This window comes from Harmonia axyridis, chromosome 3, assembly GCF_914767665.1.
Source record: "Harmonia axyridis chromosome 3, icHarAxyr1.1, whole genome shotgun sequence".
Taxonomy (NCBI): Eukaryota; Metazoa; Arthropoda; class Insecta; order Coleoptera; family Coccinellidae; genus Harmonia; species Harmonia axyridis.
In genome coordinates this window covers 24,245,119-24,270,513 of record NC_059503.1, presented here as the reverse complement: position 1 = coordinate 24,270,513, position 25,395 = coordinate 24,245,119, and the positions used below count along the sequence as shown (strand labels likewise).

Below are 25,395 nucleotides of genomic sequence, written 5' to 3'. Positions count from 1 at the left end.
TATACTAATAAAGCCATAAACATGGTAAAATATTTCTAATTCTAAGTCTATGTTTTCACATAACAACTGAACATCTTATTCGACAATTTTGGCAACAACTTACTATTCAAACAAAAAAATTAAAAGGAAGTTCAAAGAATCTCTATATTGGACAATGGCTACAAACCGAATTTCGTAAGTACTTTTCAGAAACAAATGAGTTATACAGAAAAAAAACTCGAATTTTAGTTTCCTCAAGATATCTCGAGAACCATTGGAGTTATTTTGGATCTGTTAACACCAACACACTAAGTCCTAAATAAAGCAACTTTTTTATAATTTAAGCCACCATGTATCTCTAACGGTTTTCGATATCCCTGTAATGACCCTCTAAATAGTTCTTTCCTTTATAATAGACAAATTTCAAAAACAAATGACGGATACAGTAGTCAGCAATATATTTTATTCAGTAGGGGAGTGCATTTCGTTTAGGAAAACATAGGTCTTATCTGTCTCTTTTGTATGTCCATTTTATTTTTACACTGTGTGTTCATATTGTTATTTATTAGTAGTGTAGTGTAGTATCCCTGCAATGTGACCACATTTGTGGATACTGTCCTTTTATTGTTTATTCATTTCAACTTGTATATACTATTTAATCCTTTTACACTTTTACATGTATTGTTTTATCCATACACTTAATTTATTATTTTATATATACTCTTGATTCATTATTTAATCTCATTCATACACCTAATTTATAATTTTATCTGTACTCAGATCTATTACATTCCACTTACTCAAACTAATTCTGAAACAATACTCCCTATCTATACTGTTTTAGTGTTGTTTTGAGTTTTGTGACATTTTGTACCTATGTATCTTTTTCATTATAGTTATGACCTGTGTAAGCAATAGGGATGTTGCTTATATTTTGCAATTGCTTTTAATTTGTAGATAAGCCCTATATAAACACGAAAAATATATTTTCATGGAAAAATATAGAAAGAACCAATGAAAAATACGTAAATAAAAAGTTTTCAAAATTCCCGCTGAAACGCTCCACTCTGTCAGGGTATTATGATGACGTCACTGCATAAAAGAGTCACCATCATATCTAACTAATATCAGCTGATATTGACAGTCAAGTCGATTTGATTATATCATCTGACGATATAAACCATAGATAAACTAGTTCTAGGTAAGATCAGTTTGTCTATGTTCCAAACGTCACGGAGTCACGTGATAGTCGATAAGAATTGACACAATTTAGATCAATTTTATCAAATTGACTTCGAGAAATAATATAATAAAAATACTATTTTGGTATTTTAAAAACGGCTTTTAATGTGGAAAACCTAAATTCATTTGATTTCATTATATGACGCAACATCCCTATTCTTGAAACTCTCTCTTCCTTTCTCTCTTTATGGAAATTTTGCTGGGTGTGCTAACCTGAGACCATTAAAGAAAAATCTATTACAAATTAAATGTCTCAATTGTTAATATTTCAAAAAATTTTCATTCAACAATATATTCATTCCATCAATAATAGGAAATAACCAACTTGTTTTGATATCCCACATATTGAATGCACTGAAAGGTGTTTGAAAATTATCCTTCGTCGCATTCATAAGCCAACGATTACGTATAAACATCATCCATAAAGCGGTGACACTGGTAAACCGCTTCGACGATTTATGACTGCCGAGCACTCGCGGAGAAAAAAAAAGGAATCTGTACGACGCCAATGCAAGCAATATGCATACCCCATTCAGGGAATAATAAAGCGGCGATCAACAGCCCCGATTCTTCTGTTGTTTAAAAGGCACGCGCTGCTATCGCCCATCTAATATGGTTTAGCCAGCGTCCGGTATGACCATTACTTTTACATTAATCGGGCAAAAATATCGGCATGATTAACGGCACTCGCATGGTCCGCTGACCGCCGTATCGGCCATTCAGATGCACGGCCGTAATGTGACAAGGCGAAAACAGCGCCCCAGGTCGGTTCCATCGGCTCTCTTGTGCCCCTTCCATCATACGACTTCGTGACGGAGGTATCGAAAACTCAAACTATGTTGCCTTATTTACACCCAGATAATCGACAGATTTGCCTCAACAATTCAGATAATTACGTGTTTATACCGAGGCTCGAAAACGACGAGGAGAACAGAGAAAGGGGGTCTCGATTAATGACATTCATGTTGTGATATGGAGCAAAAATATTGCTACGAAGACATAAAATTATCGTTTCATTTCAGAAAACAAATATTTTTATAATCTGATCGTTCGAATATACTTTGTTGACACTTTGTCCGTAGGATGGCGCCACATGCTGTGCAGTACTGGGGGAAACGGTCCCGTTCAGTTTGAATACCAAACTGTTAAGAAACCACGCACCGCTTGGAATGTGTGAAGGAATATAAGGTGGATATACCTGAATTATGAAATAGAAACCAAGACCACCGGATCACAGCCCAGTGATCTTGACACTAGAAATTGGAACAGACAGACAACCCACGGATCGAAAAATCAATCAATTGGGTAAAATTCAGAGAAATCTATCAAATAAAAAGTGTGATAGAAAACAGTGAACAGTTAGACCAAGAAATCGAGGATCTTGAAAAAAGAATAATCGAAGCTAAAGCACAGTCCACTAAGATCAAAAGAATACCGAAGAAGAGTCCACTACCTTTAGACGTGAGAATATTGTAAGATGAAAAGAAAAAGGCGAAGAAACAGTATAGACGCACATTGAACCTCGGTGACAAAACTACACTGAATAAATTGACCAACGAAGTAAAAAACAGAGTCAGAAAAACATTCAACGAAGACTGGGACAAGACGCTAAAAGAACTAAAGAAGAGAAATCAAGTAGTTGTTAAAATTGAAGAAAAGGCAGAAATGTTTGCAGAATCACTGGAACGTCAATTTAAGTCGAATCCAAAAATTAACGACGACCAATTTAACCAATCAGTTCAAATACATGGAACAGAACAGAAAATACACAATGAAATGGAAGAAGATCCAAAAGAAGTGACTAAAGAAGAAATTGAAGAAATTATCACAACATGAAGAATAGAAAAGCACCCGGAATAGACGGAATACAAACTATGCTTTCTCGTACTTTACATTTTCAAAAAACTGAAATTCTCATGGAACAATTAAAACCAATCTGAATATTCATGCCAAATTCCATCAACATCAATAGAGCACGAAATGCTGATGTTCCAAGAATTTCCAGTTTGCACAGACTGCAATTTCAAGAAACCCACTTATCACCCAATCGCTTTCATAGGCCTGAAACCTTTCTGTGGTATAGTCAAACCATCCTAAAAACATATTTTCAGGAGAAGGAAAATACGGAAAAGAAACTCTCTGGAGGAATCTTGCGGGGTTGGATCATTCCAAAAAGTTTCTTCGAAACTTTGACACTGCAAGATCTAAGAATCGTCTGGAGCAATAATATACCTCGTCACTGAATTCCTTACAAGGTATTGTCGCACCTGATGAAAAAGAATCTAGCAGAAAACGACAAGTGCAGCTTCTGTAGGTATAAGGAAGAAACTCCGGATCACCTGGTGACGGAATGCCTCGCCATCACTAGCCAATGCAAAATCTGTTTTGGACAGGAAACTTGTAGAAGTAGCCTCCTACAAGCCATCTGATACTGAACACATCAGAACTCTGGAACTGGAAGGCAAGAGATACAAGACCAAAGTTGTTCATATATTTTGGAAGGGTGAATTTTGAATTCGAAAAACCAATTTTGTTTCATCGCAAAAATGATTACTCAGTATCTCTCTGTACTCAAAAATAGTATACAGAAATTCTATAGCCTTTACATTTATATCCTCAGATATAAAGGGGTGGATCTCAGTTAACATAAGGTTCATTGAATATTTCGAGTTCAGATCGGAATATTATACTTTAAGTTTTGCCCACGGAATTTTTATTTACATATATCGTTGTCTAAATGGCATTAACCATAAATAAAGCTTTCCTGGATAAAAGCATCAGTCCTAAACGGTTTGTAATTGTACGACGTAAGTTTAGTCCAATATTAACATTCAAACGTTAATTAACTCGAGTACATATCAGACTAGTAGACCGCTGTTCGAGCAACTTGTAAGTTCGTAGACTGGTTCCAGACAGTCGAACTAGTACAATGGATTCTGTGGAGACTGCGAAACCAGTTGAAATAACGTTTTAGGATAAACTTGCGCACTTGAGAAGTCAAAATACTCAATTATAAAATAAACACATAACACATTAATTACGTCAATGCAGTTCCATAGGTGACCAATGAGAGTTAATGAACTGTTACACAATATAACATTGCCAGTCGTTTGGCCTTGACATCGTGCCACATCATTTCGAGTAATGAATCACATTTTCACCTCGATGATTCTGTTAACAAGCAATTCAGCTGCATTTGAGGCTCAGGAAAACCCGAAAGTGATAGATGTGAAAGCAAAACGTATCAGTGCTCGATGTGCATTGTGGTCTGAGGAAGTCATTGATTCAGTTTGCTTCGAAGGCAAGCCTGACAATGCAGTAATAGTTGATAACGAAGGTTATCGAGCTATGACAAATCAGTTTATTCTTACTTAGTTCAAAGATATATTTGTACCTTTAAACATATCTAGTAACGATATTCCACTGAAAATTAGTTTCATCAGGAAGACGTCGCATGTCAAACCTTGCATGAGTTTGGTAACAAGAATGTCTAGGATTAGAATGCTCCGAGTTCCAAAAATTCCAGCGTCTAGTTACAATCCTCGACTTAGAAACCTCTGAAGATGCCTAAAAAATTTGTAGATGAAACGTCAGGTGGAAAACAGACTGAAGTAAGTCTAAAAAAACTGTATTTTTTTTACACTTCGGACTTCAAATATTCTGTTTTACTTTCAATCATTCTTGAACTATTCAATTGATACTGTTATTTTTTTTTATAAGAAGTATTCGAAAGAAGAATTCATTCCTTTATGCTATAGTTGATTAAAATCTACTATTCAAGAAAGATTTTGACATCGCTTTCTCCTCCTTCATGTCTTCAGATGAAGAGGACCGCTGATCGGTCTAAAAAATCCTATTTATCCGTGATGTTTATTCAATTATATACTTGGTCCGTCGGCAGTCAATTAAAGCGATTGACTCCTCTAACAATGGCCAAGATGGTATACCAAATGACACGTTAGTATAATCCGTGACGCTCTTCGAGATCCTCTGAACACAGTAGCGGAGCTTGAGGGTTATATATTGTTTCTCGCTTAGAAAATGAATTTATAATTCGTTTCTGATGTATATAATGAATACGGTAGGTAGATAACAGTATTTGAATACTCGTTTTTCATTTCGACTATCTTCCTTCAAGCCTTCAAACTTCTGGGATCCGATATATGAGCTAGAGCATCGTAAACAGCTGAATGCCTAATGGGCAAGAGGCCAGCCTCAAAAGAAGCACATTTCTTGACAGATTAGTTCGAAATTCTCACGAAGATATAACCAATACACCTTGTCAAGTTTTCCAACATGGTAGAAGATCTTGTGGGGGATTGTTAAGACGAATGGTATCTCCAATTGACTTGTGAACTTGTGAAAGATAAACAGCCCTAGCGCATCACACAGAAGTTTCAAAAGAGATAGTTCCACTTCACGCACATTATAAACCATCATCTATTATCTTACACCAATGTCGAAACTCCTCTCCAACATATACACACATCGTCAAAAGTATTCCCCCCCCCCAGGTTGAGATGAATATTTCTCACTCTTCCAACTGCAATATATTTGATAGAAAATCTTTGTTTGTTACTCTTTGGTTCATGCAGTATGAGACAAAATAGGAAGAATCTAAATTTACCGTTTGTTTATTTTTGATTAATTATAGTTACTCCAGAACTGAATCTAAATTCAAGATTCCGTATTACCACCTCTTCTTTCAATCAACTGCCCAATACGCCTAGCCATCCCACTAATCAAATCTTTAATGGAATTTTCAGGCATATCGTTCTACCCTGAGGGGCCAAAATCACTGCTCTCCCTAAGGAATCGCATATGTGCTCAATTGGATTCAAATATGGTGAGTTTGCTGGCCAGTTCATTCTCTGGATATTGATCTCTTGAAGAATGTTTTGGACCCTCCGTGTGCGGTGTGGTGGGTCGTTATCATCCTGATAAATGAAATTATTCCCAAATGCGCAGAAGAACAATGATTGATTCAATTATATTTTCTACGTAGATCTCACCAGTAATTGTTCGTTCAACTGGCGACTGAATATTATACCCCCCTTCAGCACATTATTGATCCGTCTTGAAAAGGCACAACTTCCAGGTCGAAATTGGGTCGCTCTAGTATGCCTGAACCTCTTAAAACCCTTTTTCAAGATTTTTGAAGATGTCTTCATTTCGAAGAAATGATAGAGCGATCCGTTCGAAGAATTCCTGAAAAAATTGTGAAAACTATCATATTTTCAATAGGGATGTTGCGTCATATAATAAAATCAAAAGTATTTGGGATTTCCACATTAAAGGCCGTTTTTAAAATAATAAAATAGCATTCTCATCATCTAATTTCTCTAATTCAGTTTATAATAATAGTATATTGTGCAACAACTGGGGAAAGTCCAACTTTTCTCGCTGGTGTGGAAGTTTGTGGCACGAGCCTGAAAGGCGAAAACACACGAAGCTAGAAAAGGACTTTTCCTACAACTGTATAGCGTATCCTGCATAACTTACTCAATTGCAAAACTATGTATTGCTCATACTGTGGGAAATATTATTCCCCACGGCACTTTGCCCACACCTCGCTTGGTAGACCAATGACATTGGGCTTTTGAGTCGTTTCTATGGAAACGCAATAAATTAGCACATACTGTCAACGAAGGCCATTTTGATTTGAATCAAGTCCATTACTTGAATTATTGAAATTTGTGCAGTTATAGGAAAAGTATAGTGTGCAACATGTGGAGAAAGTCCTTTTCGTGTGTTTGCACGAAAGTCCTTTTCGTGTGCTTCCACACTCGCGAGAAAAGTTGGACTTTCCCCACTTGTTGCACAATATACTATTCTCCACATGTTGCACACTATACTTTTCCCACAACTGCACAAATTTCAACAATTCAAGTAATGGACTTGATTCAAATCAAAATGGCCTTCGTTGAAAGTATGTGCTAATTTATTGCGTTTCTATAGAAACGACTCAAAAGCCCAATTTCATTGGTCTAACAAGCGAGGTGTGGGCAAGGTGCCGTGAGAATAGTTATTTATAATACAAGTGCAGAAGGCAATGATATTCTTTCACGAGTTCAAAATTCAAAAACGAGCCACGAAGTGGCGAGTTTTTGAATGAACGAGTAGTAGAATGAGCCTTCTGTACGAGTATTATACATTATTTTCTCTAATTCATTACATTTTTATTGAAATTAATGAAATATTTGTATAAATATCATTTAGTGATTTTTGCATTGAAAAATGTTGATTGGCAGAACTGATTTCTTTAAGGCAAATTGATGAATTGACAGATAAAGCCGTGGCGGAAAGTTCGGAGTACCAACATGTAATAATAAAATATAACCATGAAAACTGTGCGTTTCTGAAATATTCTCGCACGATTTTGTTCTACAAGATGTGGAAGAATGAACGGAATAACCACAGAATCAAAGAAATAATATTTCCCACAGTATGAGCAATACATAGTTTTGAAATTAAGTAAGCTATGAAGAATACGCTAGTTTTCATAGCAGTTGTAGTAAACATTGATTTAAATTGTGTTAGTTCTTATCGACTGGCACGTGACTGCGAATGCCAATCAGGGCAATTTGACGTCATAGCACTGAAACGTTTATAACATAGACAAACTAATCTTATCTAGAACTAGTTTATCTATGGTTTAGAACATCAGATGATATAATCAAACCGACTTGACTGTCAATATCAGCTGCTATTAGTTCAGTTTGACAGACCGTTAGCACGTGGTGACCATAGATAAACTAGTTAGTTTGTCTAGTGGTGACTCTTTTCTGCAGTGACGTCACCATAATAGCGTGACAGAATGGAGCGTTTCAGCGGGAATTTTGAGAACATTTTTTATTGGTACTTTCTATATTTTTCCATGAAAATATTTTTTTTCGTGTTTATATAGGGATTTTCTACAAATTAAAAGCAATATCAAAAAAAAGGCAACATCTCTATCGAAGCCATTGTTTGACGCCGTGAAAACAACACATATTCCTTATCCCGGTCCGTTCGTAATGACATCGGCGCCGCTGGTGTGGGTGGAAAAGTCTGTAAATCAACCGCGGGACGATTGCTGATCATTAATCACCTCTTCCCAAATAAACAAGCGCGTTTCTGATTATAGCAATCGAACGTTTGTAAATATCTCAACGGGCCGCCCAATCCGTGTACCTGCCCGACCGCTCTGACTTGGCACTTTTCGCCGCGAAAAAACTAATATTGTTAACACGAATTCTTGCGACGATACTCCATAACGGAAAATACGGAGCTTCTTCCTCTTACAAGATACCCGTATATCAGGCCAATTGAAAAGTCCCCGGTCTGATGCACAGATGGCGGTGCTAGTATTAAACCTATATGATTTTTAGTTAGTACCGACCATAGACCTATAATAACATGGACCGAGCGTTAGAGGGAGACCATTGATATCGGTGTATTGTGACAAGGATGAAAGTTTAAAGGCATAACATTGGGTTTCTGAATTGATTGTATGTGTTTTCTTGTGGTGATTACTAATTTTTAAACAATTTACTGAGTGTTTGATGGTGTTCTGGTGCTTATTTTAGTACTTATGAACAATTTTAAGTATCTCTGCTTCGTGTGTAGCTTATAATTGTGTTGTTATATCCAAAAAAGGGTTGGACGTGACATTTCATAGGTAGGAAAACAAGAAGGGATTTATCGTTTATTTTATTGAACATTTTCACAGGTTTCCGAGAAATTAAATTGAATGGGTGATGGAAATATGGAGTAGAGACAGAAAACCTGCCACAACCGTAATATGTAGTAATCACTTCAAAACAGAGGACTATTATGTCAATCTCTATATGGAACCAAAGTTTTGAATGAAGGAGCCATACAATTTTGATATTGAGAACATGTGTTACTATAATAAAAATGAATACTATACAGCAAATTCCTGCCCTTCATAGATACGGAGTTATGAATTTTTGACCATGTTATTCCAGTTTCGAAGCCCTGATTCGAATCTCTTCGTCGAATGTTAATCACAATTTTTTTTATATTGATATTTATTATATTTTTTTTTCCATATGTGCTTGCATATTTGATGATAAAAGGTAATATAATAAACCCATGTATAAAATTTGCAGTACTTTTTTAAACCGTTAGAGTCTCTACTCTAACGGTTTAAAACATGTATACTTTTGGAACATGAGGCTGAATTTGTCTTTTGATAGGAAAAATATGGCACTTTCATTCCCAATAACACTCACTATTTAATTTCCTCATTCTATTTCTAAAAATATTTGGGCTATTTTTTCAGAAGATAAAATATATAAAATTTTAAAAATTTCATAAATTTTCTGTTGTGTTTTTACTTATCACAAATTTTGAATTTCCTAAAGCTCAGTTACACTTGTAGCTATATTATATCGAATATAAATTTAATTGTCTATAATATTATTGATATACTATCTAAAAACTATCTAACTATCTAAAAACTCTGGAATAGAAATTAAAAAATATTTTCTTTCAGGTAGCACTCAATGAAATTCACCTTTTTCTGAAAGAAATTTTAGATAACATGAAAATTTGTACCATACAATTCTTAAATGTGTTTCATTTACCTATTTCAATAATCAACTCATGCGAAAAATTCAATATTTCTCCAAGAAAAAATTAAAAACGCGCTATTCCAATAGCCATATCAAGCTCTTTCAATTCTAATTCCATCCGAATAACTCAATATTTCTCATTGAAAAAATTAAAAACGCTTTATTCCCAAGCCATTTAGCTATTTTAATAATCAACTAATGCGAAAAACTCAATATTTCTCCAAAAAAAAAATTAAAAACGCGCTATTCCCTCAGTAAATTCGCGTTTTCTGCCTTTCTACTTCCTTCCATCACAACACCTCTCTCTCTTCGATAGTCCGCAGAGCGCAGTGAGTAGAAGCCACGTGAGGGTTAGTCCATGTTATTATAGGTCTATGGTACCAACCTTCAAACGATACGTGTCAAAATTTGACAGCAGTCCTACCATTACTTTGTGAGATATTGCGTTGTGAGTGTAGCTACTTTTGATTTTTGAAAAGAGATTTCATGTGCTGATAAAATATTGCTTTTTGAAGGGAAAAAAAAATTGAAGCCAAATCTCAGCTTGATGAAGAGTTTCCGGCGTCTGCATCAGGCAAATCAACAATCATTGATTGGTATGCTAAGTTTGAACGTGGTGAAATGAGCAACGAAGACGGCTAACGCAGTGGACGCCCAAAAGAAGCTGACACCGACGAAAATATCAAAAAATAATTTTGAATGACCGTAAAGTGATGTTGATCGAGATAGCAGACATTGTGAAAATATCATCTGAACTTGTACATCATATCATTCACGAATATTTGTACATTACAAAGCTGTGTGCAAAATGAGTGCCGCGCGAGCTCTTAATCGATCAAAAGCAACAACGTGTTAATGATTCTGAACAGTGTTTGAAGCTGTTTAAGTGCAATAAACCAGAATTTTTGAGTCGATATGTGACAATGGATGAAACATAGCTCAAACATTTCACTCTGGAGTGCAATCGACAGTCAGCTGAGTGGACTGCGCACGATGAACCGAATCCAAAGCGAGGAAAAGCACAACAGTCAGCTGGCAAGGTTATGGCATCAATATTCGGGGATGCGCATGGTATAATATTCATTTATAACCTCGAAAAGGGTCAGATTTTCAATAGCGATTATTACATAGCGTTGTTGGATCGTTTGAAGGATGAAATCGTTAAAAAACGGCTCCATTTGAAGAAAAAAGGGCTTGTTCATCAAGACAATGCGCTGTGTCACAAATCAATGAAAACAATGACAAAATTGCATGAATTGGGCTTCGAATTGCTTCTGCATACACCGTATTCGCCAGATCTGGCCCCTAGCGACTTTTTCTCTTCTGAGACCTCCTGGAAAGAAATTTAACGCAAATGAAGGAGTAATCGCCGAAACTGAGACCTACTTTGAAGCGAAAGACAAATTGTACTACAAAAATGGTATCGAAAAGTTGGAAGATCGCTGTATCTCCTTCGAAGGCAACTATGTTGAATAATAAAATAGAACTTTGCCAAAAAATGTGTTTTACAATGGTAGACCGGGAACTTTTCAATTGGCCTGTTACTCCTGGCGCGATCTAGAACGCCTAGTGGAGTACATAACGGCCAGTACAAATATAAGCTTGAAGCTCTACCTAGGCTAGAAGAAGGAAACTTTGTAATCACTATTCAAAATTTCTACTAGCAAACTGCATTGCAGAACATTTTGACCTATTTCCTCTGCTTATCTTGTTTTTCCTACATCCGTCTAGTCAAAACTTCTACAATTCCAATACAATTTTCGGGGTATTCTGTATCATCTATCTTTCGTCAGAAAAGCATCTAAATATGCGCAAAATTTAGACGTATGGACTAAAAAACTTGATAAAAAAAGAACCCATCTCCAAAAAATTCATTGCATTAAACATTGGTCATTGAAAAGTTTGTTTTCCACTCTCTGATCAACAGTCCAAAGAATATTGACAAGGCCTCAGGAGGAAGGCAGACTGACCAGAAGATGGTGCACATCGTTGAGGGATGACAGATTCATGGTTTCCACAAGTTTTCGAAATCGCCATCTTACAGCTGTTGAAGTTCGAAATCTACTGATGGAGGTACTTCAGATGAACGTAAGTGAATTTCTCAGAGAGCATCGAATTGTTCATCTTCAATTTGCAAGCAATCACATAAACTTGTTCTTAGCTCAGTAAGCCCAAATACTTTTTTCTGATGACTCCAGATCTATTATGGTCTAGAGAAGTGTGTCTTTAGGATGTTGCTTTTGTCAATGGATCTTTAACAATAGTAAGAGAAATACAGGAAATTCTTATGTACCATGTTGCACCTTTCATACCATTTCAAGTTGAGCAGGGAATTTTTATGTACTCAGAACTACGGGAAGTCATAAGTCATACTGATATTGAAATTTTCAGTTAAGATAATTCTTTAACGTCTTCAAGTTTTTGGTCGAATAAAAGCTCCATTTTTCCTCATGCAATTCTCTTTTTCCTACCATTCCAGAAATTTCATGATTCTCCTAAAAATTTCAAGCAAGAAATGTATTTGAACAGTAATGATCAAGTGACCCGTTTTTCTGCTAGCCAGTGTATCATCTCGTGTTCGATTTTGATAAAAATTAATGTGATTATCCAAATTACGTAGAGTTGTTCAATTGCTCTTCCGGATGTATGGTACATATTGCGCAATCTCAATAACTAGCTCAAAGTCTCTAGTTTAAAGAGTCTGTTGGTATGTTTAACGCCGTTGTTTCTATAACAATGTCGTCATTTTCAAGAACTGAATGATAGTAACATTAATCCGAAATTTCTGACAATGGTAACATCATTGTCCAAACCGGCACAAATCACGAATAAAGATAATGGATACAACTTTGATATTGCGGATTGCAGTTGTGGTGATAAGAATTTGAAAAACCAAAATGTTAGAGTGCTCAATCAGATGAAAACTATCATTTTCACATGGAAACTATAAAACTTATTTTGAGGAGTCATTTTGTCAGGATTCTTGTAATTTTCGAATTTTGAGTAGATAATGGTCTCAAACTCAAAGGTTCGACTCATTGTCCCCAAATACAAGAATATCCGTTCAGCCGGCCTCAAACTAGGTAACTGTCAAACGTTGAGTCCTACAAAGAAATTAGTGAAAACTACAAAAATCAAAACAATACGGTTTGAACTTATGTCAACGTGAATCTAAAACCTTACGCCCAGTGACAGAACATTGATACACGACAATCCAATGTCGTGCAAAATCATTGCAGTATACCTACTCGAGTTCATGTGAATCTGAGAGAATTTGGCTCGGTTGATAAACTAAAAAGCAGGATGTTACCGTTGAAGAACCGAAAATAAATGGCCATTGGAATGAGAATAGAAATGAAACAAAATAAAAGAGATAGTACCGGAAATGATATGACAATGTAGAACCAATAAATGCAGGGGATAGACACCTTTCTACCCAACGGCCTGTGACACACGAAAAACCATTTGCATGATGTGTTTTCGTTCGCACAAACGATTTCCTTAATGATCTCGATCCGATCTGAACTGAGGACCCAAAATATAATCATTCCGTGGCGGAATGAAATAATTTGGAGAGTTTAAAAACGCATTAAGAGTTATACAAACAACGTACGAAAATGACAAGTTTGAGAACGAGACGAAATTGCTGGAAACGGTTCAACCGACAGCTATAATAAACAAAGGATAGAAACAAAAATAAATGAATAATCGATTGGTCTTCTCAGAAATCGCATTCAACATAATTTTGCAGACTGCATGTTCCTAACGATCAGAATTCTGTAACATCTCATTAAGTATGAATACTAAGAGGTAATGATACACCACCAGGCTTCGAATTAGATTGACTGATATGGGAGTCGTTAGAGTCGCCTGTTTGATTTTTAATTTTTCGACACTCTAGATGAAATGATACCCACTGGTCGAGATGGACAAAGGAGATAATAGAAGCCCTATATTAACGAAACTACTTTACCTTATCTAAGCGCTAGATACAAAACACTGCTACCACATTTGCTTGGCAAAATGTGAAGAAGGAGCTGTGGTAAGATGTGACCTCAGCTTTTTCCGTTACAAGTCAAATGTTAATTAAATATTGAACTATAACTCATTTTATTTATTATGTTAAAAAATTATCCTTCAATATACAAGGTGTAGTGATAAGAAATCCAATATTTTCACATGAAAAACAAGTCTTCAATCACCATAGTATGAATAATCCGATTTATGTCAAATATGCGCCATTTTGTTCGATAATTTGTTGACACTTTGAGGTAATATCATTATGCCTCAATCATAGAAGCACCCGTCCCTATTGGAATAGTTATTTATAATACAAGTGCAGAAGGCATTGATATTCTTCCACGAGTTCAAAATTCAAAAACGAGCCACGAAGTGGCGAGTTTTGGAATGAACGAGTGGTAGAATGAGCCTTCTGTACGAGTATTATACATTATTTTCTCTAATTCATTGCATTTTCATTGAAATTAATGAAATATTTCCATAAATATATTTTAGTGATTTTTGCATTGAAAAATTTTGGTTGGCAGAACTGATTTCTTTAAGGCAAATTGATGAATTGACAGATAAAGCCGTGGCGGAAAGTTCGGAGTACCAACATAGAATAATAAAATATAACCATGAAAACTGTGCGTTTCTGATATATTCTCGCACGATTTTGTTCTACAAGATGTGGAAGAATGAACGGAATAACCACAGAATTAGAGAAACAAATTTAAATAGTCGATTTTTACAAGCGTCTGTTGAAGCGAATTTTTCACCAGCAAAATTGTTCACCATGGAAAAAAACATATGGTTATCACTTGGTGCAAGGTCCGGACTATAAAGTGGATGCATAAGAACCTCCCAACCAAGCTCCCGTATCTTCTGGCGAGTCACTATCGATGTGTGTGGCAGGGCATTGTCTTGATGGAAGTTACAAATCCTCCGATTGCTTTCTTGAGACGGCACAGTTCCGAGTTTACAATTGTGCCGTGGGAGAGCACCTCATAGTAGATAGTTTCCTTCCAATCCCACCAAACACATAGCAGAATCTTCCTGACCGTCAATCCTAGCTCGGCCACCGTTTCCGCCGGCTCACCGCCTTTCGACCACGACCGTTTTCGCTTGACGTTGCCGTGAGTGAGCCCCTCTTCATAACTAGTCACCAATCGCCTCAAAAATGTGTCGATTTTGTTGCGATTCAGCAGCAATTCGTAGATGGTAATTTCGTTCATGAAGTTTTTTTGCTTTAACTCGTGTGGTACCCATACCTTGAGCATCTTCTTTGGACCAGCATTATGCAAATGGTTCCAAACGTTTTTTGTGCAATCTTTAGCTCTTGGGCAATCGTAAAAGTGTTTACATGACGGTCGGATTCGACAATGTCCATGATTTTATTAACATTTTCGACAATTGGCCTTTCAGTGCGTGGTACATCTCCAACATCGAAGTAACCGGAACGGAATCGACGAAACCAAAATTGCGAGTGATTGGCTGTTGGAGCATCATAATCACTATTCTACATTGTCAGCCGCCTGACCTTCATTTTCGCCTATATCGAAGAAAAACTGTAAAATATATGGTATTTTCTATTTGCTAGATTTCATATTTGACGCACGCTCCAACTGAGTCAAATAATAACAATACTGTCGCAAAAGTTTCTGTACTACGAAATCTCATCTTTCTGATGAACAAAAAATGCAGTAAAATTTTTAGAATTTTCGTCCACAAGTTATTGATCTAATGGGCAAGGGGACAGACAGGATTGAATTCGACCACGAATATAAATAATGAAATTTGGAAATAACGAAAACAGAAAAAGTAAAATGTTCCAAAACATTGATCATGAATAAATATCTTGCACCATGATATTACATGATAATGAGATACCGAAATCGAAAATTGAGGAATGAATTGAGGAAACATAAAGATAGTAAATTGCACACGTGGCCATAACAATTCAAATGATACGGTTCAATCTCAGTAATCATCGACAATTAAAAAAAACTATTGCAATTGAAATAATCTCTTATTTCACGAGAAAAGTTTTCCTGTCATTACTTCAGCAAGGTCTAGGATTAATTGTCTTTCATTATGAATGATAGAACTGCTCATTTCGAGAATGTGTTATTCTAAACAACACGCAACCTGAATTCATCTCCAGCAAGAGATAACCGCTAGACTAGACTAAACGAATAAAACACCATCTCCCTAAAACACCAACGGTAGATCCATTGCAATGTCAACCGCAACAACAATCGCAGATCTGAATTCCTTCGTTCGGGAAATCATGAGAGAAGAAGGAGTTGTTAACTATGATGTCCAAATTGATGGTCAATCTGGAAGGGGCGAAAACTATCTCGGTGATGTGACGTTCTTTGCCGTTACAACGGAGAATGGAAAGAGGTACGATTTGGTGATGAAGACGGCCAAAAGGTCCGAAACGTTGAGGGAGAAGACGCCCGTCGAAAGTGCCTACATGAGGGAATCCATGATGTACGGTGAGGTGATTCCCGAGATCGAGAAATTCTTAAGAGACACTAATAGCGCAATAAAGGTCGATTTCGTGCCGAAAATTTATTGGATATGCAACGAGCGAGGTCGTGAAACGTTGATTATGGAGAATCTGCAAACCAAAGGATTTAGGCATTGGGACAGGAGACAACCGATGGATATGAACCATGCTCTTTTCATCGTGAAATATCTGGGTAAATACCATGGTACCACCATGGCCATGAAGATGTTGGAATCTGCTAAATTTGAGAAATTGGCGCGACCTTTGAACGGAGTTTGGGAAGAATTCATGAAATCCATGGATGGAAATGCGTTGTTCGGAAAAAGTTTTAAAATTGCTCTACGGAGTTTAGAAGAGAACAACAAAAAAGATTTGGTGCGGAAATTCAAAACCGTAGAAGAGAAGCTGGATCAAATTATTTTAGGCGAGACTTTGATGGAGGATAAGCTTGTGATAACTCATGGCGATTCCTGGATAAATAACTTCTTGCTAGGATATGAGGTATGTTCACTTGATTTGATTCGTTATAAGGGTAAAATAAAAAGAACTTCAAATTTTATTCAATGAACAAAACTTCATATTAACTTTACAAACGTTGTCTCACCAGAAATTCAGCATTAGTTTCGATGACACAATTGGTTTGGAGAATACGAATTGTTTATAATAATCACGAATTTAGTCCCAATCAACTACCATAATGACATTTTAATTTTTGAACGGATTGCTTGTTCTTTCCAGTGAAAATTTCAAACTAAATTTTCACTCTATTACTGTCTGAATGTTCAAGTCATCGAATTTTATTTTCATTTTATAGTTTTTACGTTTTTTTCGAGTACATATAGCAACATTAGTGGTCCTATAATTGTAATCCATCCAGATCTAGGATCAGCAGCCAACATTTCATTTGTGAAACTGACGTAACATATTATTTGTTTCACAACTTGTCACCGATTGTCAAAACGGCCTTTGGTAATACTTTCTTTTTTCTATGAATTTCCGAAGATTTTTATGAGTTTATATTATCGGTTTTCGAGAAATCACTATGTATTCAAGTATGCATTCATTTAAGAAATCATATGTTTTCCTTCAATTACAGCCATCAACATGCTCAGATCAATTTCTCGGTCAAGGATAAGATACGGGACAAAGTTTTTTATTGAATATCATTGGAAATAGTTGTTGTAATTTTTTAAGGAAAGCTGCTTATAGAAAACGTAAGGAAGAAAAACGAATTTATTTATTCGATTTTTGCGTTCTAAACATTTCAAAACAATTCAAAAATTTAAAAATATTTCCTGAACTTCTCCAAAAGTTTCTTTCAGATATAATACAAAATCGCAATAAATATGTTCGAAAAAACCATCACTGGGTACGTTCTCAAATGTTCAAAAAGTTAAATATTTCAACCATTACGTTTGACCAGAGAAATTGTGGCCGTCAAGGTTACGGTTGCAACCCATATCCATTTTATGAAATTTTCTATGACCTTCTTATTCGCACATTTGCGGCTGTAAGTCCTCGATAACTTCTCGAATTCCATCTTTGAGTATTGAACCGGAACATTGCGGAACATTGATATAGATGGCGCCGAAGAAAAAAGTCTTAAGGTGTTAAATCAGAAGATCTCGATGGCCAATTGTGACCTATACGAGAAATAACACAGCCAGGAGACTTTATTTGCGAAATTGCGATGGCTATGTGACACGTAGCATCGTCTTGTTGAATATAAACGTATCAATCAATATATCCAAATTCGGGACATAAAAAATCATGAATCACAACTCAATAGCGCAATCAGTTGCATAAACCTCATTTTCGAATGGGTAAAGTCGGATTAAATCTTAATTGTTTTTGAGCGATAAACACGGCTTTGATTCTTCACATCACTTACCTTTCCTCAAATTTTTCCATCAGTTTTACTATTTCCGGCTGAGAAGGTGCTTCACGACAACCTTTGTAATGAATTTCAACAATTTCAATGCGTTATTCAAGCGTGTATTAGTAGCATTTTTATTGATGATGTAGTTTTTACTTGTAAAAAGTTCTCAAACAAACATTATCATTTTCAGGAAGAAAAGCCTTCAACACCATCGCAAATGTATTTTGTTGACTTCCAGTTATCATCGTTCGATTCACCAGTCAGAGATCTGAGCTATTTCATCTACACGGCTTGCGATAAAACTGTTTTAGATGATTTCGATCTGCTCCTTAGAAAATACCACTCATCTTTATCCGAAAGTCTAGATTCTTTAGGATGCAACGTCGACGATATTTTTTCCTACGGACAGTTGAAAGAACACTGGAAGAAATATGCTAATTTTGGGTTGATCCTATCAACGATGATAGTGAGAATGGAGTTATTGGAATCTGATGAGGCTCCAGATCTGACTGAGATCACGGAATGTGGAGATAACTTTGCAGAGATTTTCAATCGTCCGATGAGAAATGAGGAAGTTTACAACAGAAGAATGTTGGACGTTCTGACACATTTCGGCGAAAACTTTTTATAATCGAGAAATATTCGTGAAGTAGTAGAGTTGAATGAAGAATACTTCTTCGGTTCGAAGAAGCAGGTTTCAGTTAAGGTCATCATTTCAAGGCAAATCGCGACCTTTTTCTTAAAAAAAAGGTCTTCTAAAACAACCTTTTTTATGGACTTCGAATGATAAATTCTCATAATATTCTCAGTTATTGTAAATGTATAAGAAATAATAAATAATAGAAAGTACTAAATAAAATTCTTGATTAATTTCCCTCTATCCCTTAAAGTGGGCATAATTAATTGATGAAAATATCAAATATGCAGGAGAGCAATTGATAGCCTGAAGAAACTACGCTAGGATTTCTGTTCAATACATCAAAACAGTGATCGCAAGAACAACAATGCGAATAAACCTTTATTTTCAATTTACAGTTGTTTATATTTCTTCTTCAAGAGAATAAGTTTCAAATTTATGAAATTGTCCCAAAAGTAAACCGCCATACGTTAAACATGGATTTAGAATCGAAAAATAAACCAAATTTTCCTGAAAACTTTAGGTCAAAAAGGCCTCGTTTCGTATTCACAGGTTGAAGAACCCCATATGGACGAAAAAGCCGAAATGGCCACATCGCTCACTAGATCTGTTGTGTCTGTATTTTTTGGGGTAAAGTCATGAAATAAATAACGGAGAAATTTTAATGCTCTCCATGAAGGTTGTCTCAAAAATCGAGCCCAAAAATATGCCATTCTTTTTTTTTTAGCTCAAACGGATTCTGAGATTAACTCACTAGACAACGAATTTGGGACATCCGATAATTTTCAATAATTCGAATTGTTTGTGGTACCATCCTTTAAAGAATAAGTTATCACACTTTTATCCACAGGATCTTCGAATTAACGTTTGGCGAACGTTCCGACAATAAAGCTTTCATTATAAGAAAATACAAGTTCCTGTAACTACTACAGTACACACTACAGACTACAGTAATTTGTAGTTTCAGATATTAAGAACAGAGTTCAAGCATTTAAAAAAAATGACGCATTCGCTTTTTTTGTTGAATTTCAGAGTCCTACTGGGTTCTAATAAATTTTTATGTTTTTTCGCACGAATTTTCCTAATCAAACTGACTGCAACAAATATTTTCATTAGGCCAATTGAAAAGTCCCCTGACTGATGCACAGATGACGGTACCAGTATTAAATCCATATGATTTTCATTTACTAACAACCTTAAAACGATACGTGTCAAAATTTGACAGCACTCCGACCTCTGAGACTCCGACCATTAGTTTGACAGATATTTTATTGTGAGTGTAGCTATTTTTCTTATTTGAAAAAAGATGGAAAAAATTAATTCCGTATACTGATAAAATATTGCTTTTTGAAGGGAAAAATACAGTTGAAGCAAAATCTTGGCTTGAAGAAGAGTTTCCGGGGTCTGCATCATTTAAAGGATGAAATCATTAAAAAACGGCCCCATTTGAAGAAAAAAAGGTGCTGTTTCATCAAGACAATGCGCTGTGTCACAAATCAATGAAAACAGTGGCAAAATTGCATGATGGGCTTCGAATTGGTTCTGCATCCACAGTATTCGCCAGATCTGGCCCCTAGCGACTTTTTCCTGTTCTAAGACCTCAAAAGAATGCTCCCTGGAAAGAAATTTAGCGCCAATGAAGAATTCGTCGCCGAAACTGAGGCCTATTTTGAGGCGAAAGACAAATCGTACTACAAAAATGGTATCGAAAAGTTGGAAGATCGCTATAATCCCTGTATCGCCCTCGAAGGCAACTAGGTTAAAAATAAAATCTAATTTTTCCAAAAAAAAATGTGTTTTACTATGGTAGACCTGGGACTTTTCAATTGGCCTATTATGTGATAGATTTCATTACTAATACCCTTTCCAAATTTCAAAAGTTTCCCATGAACATATTACGACTTTATAAATTACCTGAAGACTAAAGAGGAAAAATCGATTTGGGCTGAAGTTTAAAGAGTTGAAAAAAAATTGATAACGGTAAATCAATCGCTCCGTGACCACTTCTCAGCCAGTTCGATGCTCATCCATGTCACGCCACTTACGCCAAATTGACATTCAAATCGCTCCAACCAATTTGCGAACTTCAGCAATCAGCAGTAATAAGTGCACGCATTAATATGTTATTGAGCAATTTCATTAATTGAGGTGTATATTTTATGGGCGGTTCAATAATTTACACCTCTAATTGCAGATAAATATTGCAGCTTGTGAGCAATCGTAAATTCTGTCGTAGCCTGCAGTGACTTTGAAATGATAATTCCAAAACTGAAGCGTGTTGAAATTGTGAGGAACCATTAACATTTCCATTTCGGTTCGTTCGAATAACAGGCCCACACCACAGAAAAAATTTGCAAATTTTTACAATATGTTTCTCACCTGCATGTTTCAGAGGAAAAAAAATTAACAATTTGACCAAATATTGGATTGACTCGGTCTTGACGAAAATCCATTTCAATCAAAATTAATAATTTTATTTCCATTTCTTAATTGTGCCAAATGTTTATAGTTAGTGAATGTTGGTGTTTAGTTCAATATACTCAATTCCTCCTTAATACAAAAATGAAGTAAAAATACTGCAGCCCTTGTTGATTGGAAAGTTGAGCTCTCATAGTTTTCATATCACTCCTCCCACTAGAAACAAACATCCTTATGGATATTTAGTAATTTCATCTACGAACCTTTTCGAGATTAGCAGCCATTAGAGAAATCTACATAATATGGAGAGTCCCACAGGATATTTCTACAGGGTGTTTCATTGGGAAACGGAAATACTGAAATGGTATACAGCTATAAAAAGGAAAACCAATGTAAAAATGAATTACAAAGTAATCTTGAAATAATCATGGATTCAATATTATTGATAATTCATTGTTAAAAGTCACTTCAAACCACATTCAGGTATCCAAGTTCTTAAAAACTTCACTTTTCGGTTGAAAATTTGTGCAGTAAAACTGACTGCGCGAAAATTTGAAGTATAGGTCTCAGCTTAGTTTTTAGTGGTGTTTCCGAATATTAAAACAGATTTTCAAAATTCCGATGTACAGTGCATCCCATTTTGGGATTGAATCTTCAAAACCATACCCCGAAAAAAAATATTGAGTACGCCACTGGATTCTACGCAGAATTCTGATTCAGACGTAGTTTTTACCTCAGCATTATTTCTAATAACTTCGGAGATAAAGGAGAGGTCCGAAAAGTATCAATTTCCAAAATCACCCTGTATCTCTTGAGCGGAAACAGTTATGCAAAATCTGATTAGACCAACTTGAGTTTCACGAAAAAGTAGGACAGAAACGTGAAAACCGCAAGGCTCGATCTTAAATAACAAGCGAGAAACCTGGCTGTCTCACTCAAAATGGGATGCACTGTACAGGGTGTTGTTACTAGGATTCAAACGATTCATAATTTTTTGTTAACCTGGGCCTGAATTTTCAAGGTGGTTATTGCATGATACGTTTAGGCTCTCAATTAGGAACATATTTGCCAAATATGAAGAAAATATACCGGGTGGTTCATTTGATATGGCGTCAGAAAGAAACGGGCAACATTCATAAAACACCCTGTATCTCGGCTACGAAGAGAGTAAGACCCAATAAATGGGGTATCTCCAGAACCGCCTTGGTGCCACCTATGCACATGTGAAGTATTTCCGTTTCCCAATGAAACAACCTGTATAAGTATAATTTTCCGGAAAATGCCATCAATTTCTATTTGGAAGGAGACATCCTGCGGTGTGGCAACACCCTCAAAATTTTTAAATGTTGCCAATAGACATCTTATGATATTGAAGGTTTCGAAGGAACGGATGACCGCTATCTGTCATATTATAAGGGATGGAATTCATGGCATTCATTCAGTTGGAAAACAATGAAGGTTCCGTCTATTAGTAGTTTAGTTCGTTAGTTGCTCATCAAAAGTGAGGTGAAAATTATTTATTTTTAGTTTTTCGAGGTTCATACCTCGAAGACCCCGCCAGAACATTTTGTTTTGAGTTTCGTTTTACATTGAAGACCAAAGTGAGTGTATTGTATTCTTGAAAAAATTACTCAAAATCATTAAGATTCTCAAAAATGTAAACCGTGAAATATCTAGGTATGTAATTGACAAAAAAACAACTATTGAAAACGATTATCAAACCAAATAGAAATGACAAAATCAGAATAAGAGTTTCAAATAGCTTTCCCAGAAAATCCAGTTTAACCAAATATGGCTGTAGATTTGATGTCAAACATTCCATTGATGCAATTGAGGTCTTTGGGTGAATCAAGCAATATATTAAGGGAAAAAAATCCGCGAAAAGTACAAAATGAGAGCTGACCTTCATATAGGACATAAGACAGAAAAGCTCTCTCTCCGATGTTTTGTATGGTATATACCAAATCATTCAGAAGAACTCCATAAGAATGAATGGCTTATAGTCATACCCATAAAATGTATCCTCAGAAAATTCTCCTGACATTTCGTTTTGAGCAAATAGGGAAGTGGCATTACTTGGGAAAATTGGTCATTTTGATTTAAATTATGCAATATGTTGATTAGAGAAGAGTTATATCGACTCAGTCTAGCTTTGCTATTCTATTTTCCTTAATTTATTGATAAATATTGAAAATGTTCTGCTTTTGCCTGATATGGACGTCTAATGTTAAATCGATATTATGTTTGTGACTAAGATACAGGTAAAGTATTCGTAGAGAACTTATCATCTTCGTAAGATTATATAGGTCGAAACATATTCCGGTAACATCATTTTATTTCACACATTATTTTAGTATTTTTAAAAATCTTGCTTTAACATAGAAGAGTTTTTTGAGTGAAAACCCTCTACAAAGAATTTGCATTAACAGATAACCTATATTCCTAATGTTCTAAATGTTGTGCACCTTAAAAAAGACGAAGATATATAGTCCGAAAATTTCCATACCTGGTGAAGCAGAACAACTATAAAGCTTTCATACGAATTCGCCAACTTCAAATAAATGACATTAGCCTACAAATCAAGATAAACGCTGTCGCTAAATGACGCTACGTTTTACTGAAGAAATTAGTAACGTTTTCAATCGCATAAACGGCATAACGTGTACAAGTTGAGACTTGTTAGCAGTGCACTATATTTAGTACAATAGGCATCTCTGGGTTTCAAACAGCCTATCGGCATGACGAGAATCGTCTACAATGAGAACGTTAAAAATTGCTGAAAAACTTCGCATGCAGTTGGGCAGAAATCGAACCCGCCAATGAATGTGCCAGATACAATTATCAGTTCTCAGCGCCAGAGTCGATGCAAATGCTGCGCTTGCTAACTAAATTATTCATCCCGTATACCTAAAATAATTATAGAGCAGCATCGGGCAGGGAAACTCCTATTACCCAGCCTGGCAATACTATTTCACAGTAATTGCACCTTATTACAAGCTCCCTCTTGTGTTTGTCTTTATAATTAATATAGCCTTGTTAATTGCGCGGTATCGTCTCATTATCATACAGCATTACATTTGATTGAGGGGATAGCGCAATCGTTTATAACGAGAACGATAGCCTCTTGGGCTTTGAAATCCGATCTCATTGAATACCGCCTCGCACCCTCTGGTATCTATCTATGAGATACCTTCAACTTCAAGATAAGGAAAGACTTTATATGATTGAAAGATGAGAGCAAGTTAGACGATTATGGAAAATCGAACATATAATTTTTTATTAATGCGTTGAGATTCTTAACGGTTTTAAATATCGACCTTGAAAGATTTCTAAGATGCAAAGTTCCGGCGGCGTCTTCGATGCATTGTAGTCCTCCACGATATTTTGAATGAAACACCCTGTAAATTTTTTCATTTTTAATATTTTATATTAATTTTATATTTTATTTTTTTATGGTCGCTCTCTATCAATTTCATCATTTATTTATTTCTTCTACATTCATGCAAAAAGCAAAACTTTATTGAACTATAATTAGTGGAAAAATAAGTTCTTTATTGCACTCATCTGTCATTCTACTTCAACGTGCTGTCATCATGACAAACATAAACGTTCAAACCCACTACACATGCAAACAAACTCAGTGTTGCAAAACAAATATTTCAGCCTGAAGGAAATAACGATGTACAGTTACCAAGTACTAGTACGTTTACAGCAGTAAAAAATCAAGAAGTGGATTTAAAAAGTACTTCACTACGAAATATTCATATTGAAAATTGCACCAATTGTTCATTCACTTTCAACATTGAGGGTAAAAATAAAGTTTGATTTAAATTGTTCGTAACATATCAGTTCCTGTTTCAATGCAAATCGATATTAATAATGAAGTATTCAAGTTGCGCTTTTCATTTTCCTTGACCTAGTGCCGCACCTCAATAAATCATTTTTTGCTTTTTGCATGAACGTGGAAAAATTGTTGTATGCAACTCGTGCAAAAATTGTTGTCCAACTCGGCCTAACGGCCTCGTAGGACAATTTCACGTCGAGTGCAATAAACATTCACTTTTTGCACTTATTGCATAAATAACTATTGTACTGTTGCTTGCGTTACCTTCAACGTATAATTTGGGCGTTACCATGAAGGGGATAA

General features: G+C 35.7%; 2 protein-coding genes across 2 annotated transcripts in view; one reads left to right on the top strand and one right to left on the bottom strand.

Moving 5' to 3' along the window:
* Positions 1 to 25,395, bottom strand: part of LOC123675657 (lysine-specific histone demethylase 1A) — a 578,526-nt gene that overhangs the window by 490,031 nt on the left and 63,100 nt on the right. The window lies entirely within an intron of this gene.
* On the top strand, positions 15,919 to 19,052 carry LOC123675659. The gene is made up of 2 exons (XM_045611104.1): positions 15,919 to 16,815; positions 18,384 to 19,052. Exons 1-2 carry the CDS (start codon positions 16,039 to 16,041, stop codon positions 18,822 to 18,824), a joined length of 1,218 nt encoding a protein of 405 aa, XP_045467060.1. The 5' UTR covers positions 15,919 to 16,038; the 3' UTR covers positions 18,825 to 19,052.

Coding starts and splice junctions, on each gene's coding strand:
- LOC123675659 (XM_045611104.1), top strand. CDS start 16,039: ATGTCAACCGCAACAACAATCGCAGATCTGAATTCCTTCGTTCGGGAA. Junction 16,816..18,383: donor ACTTCTTGCTAGGATATGAG/GTATGTTCACTT, acceptor TATCATTTTCAG/GAAGAAAAGCCTTCAACACC.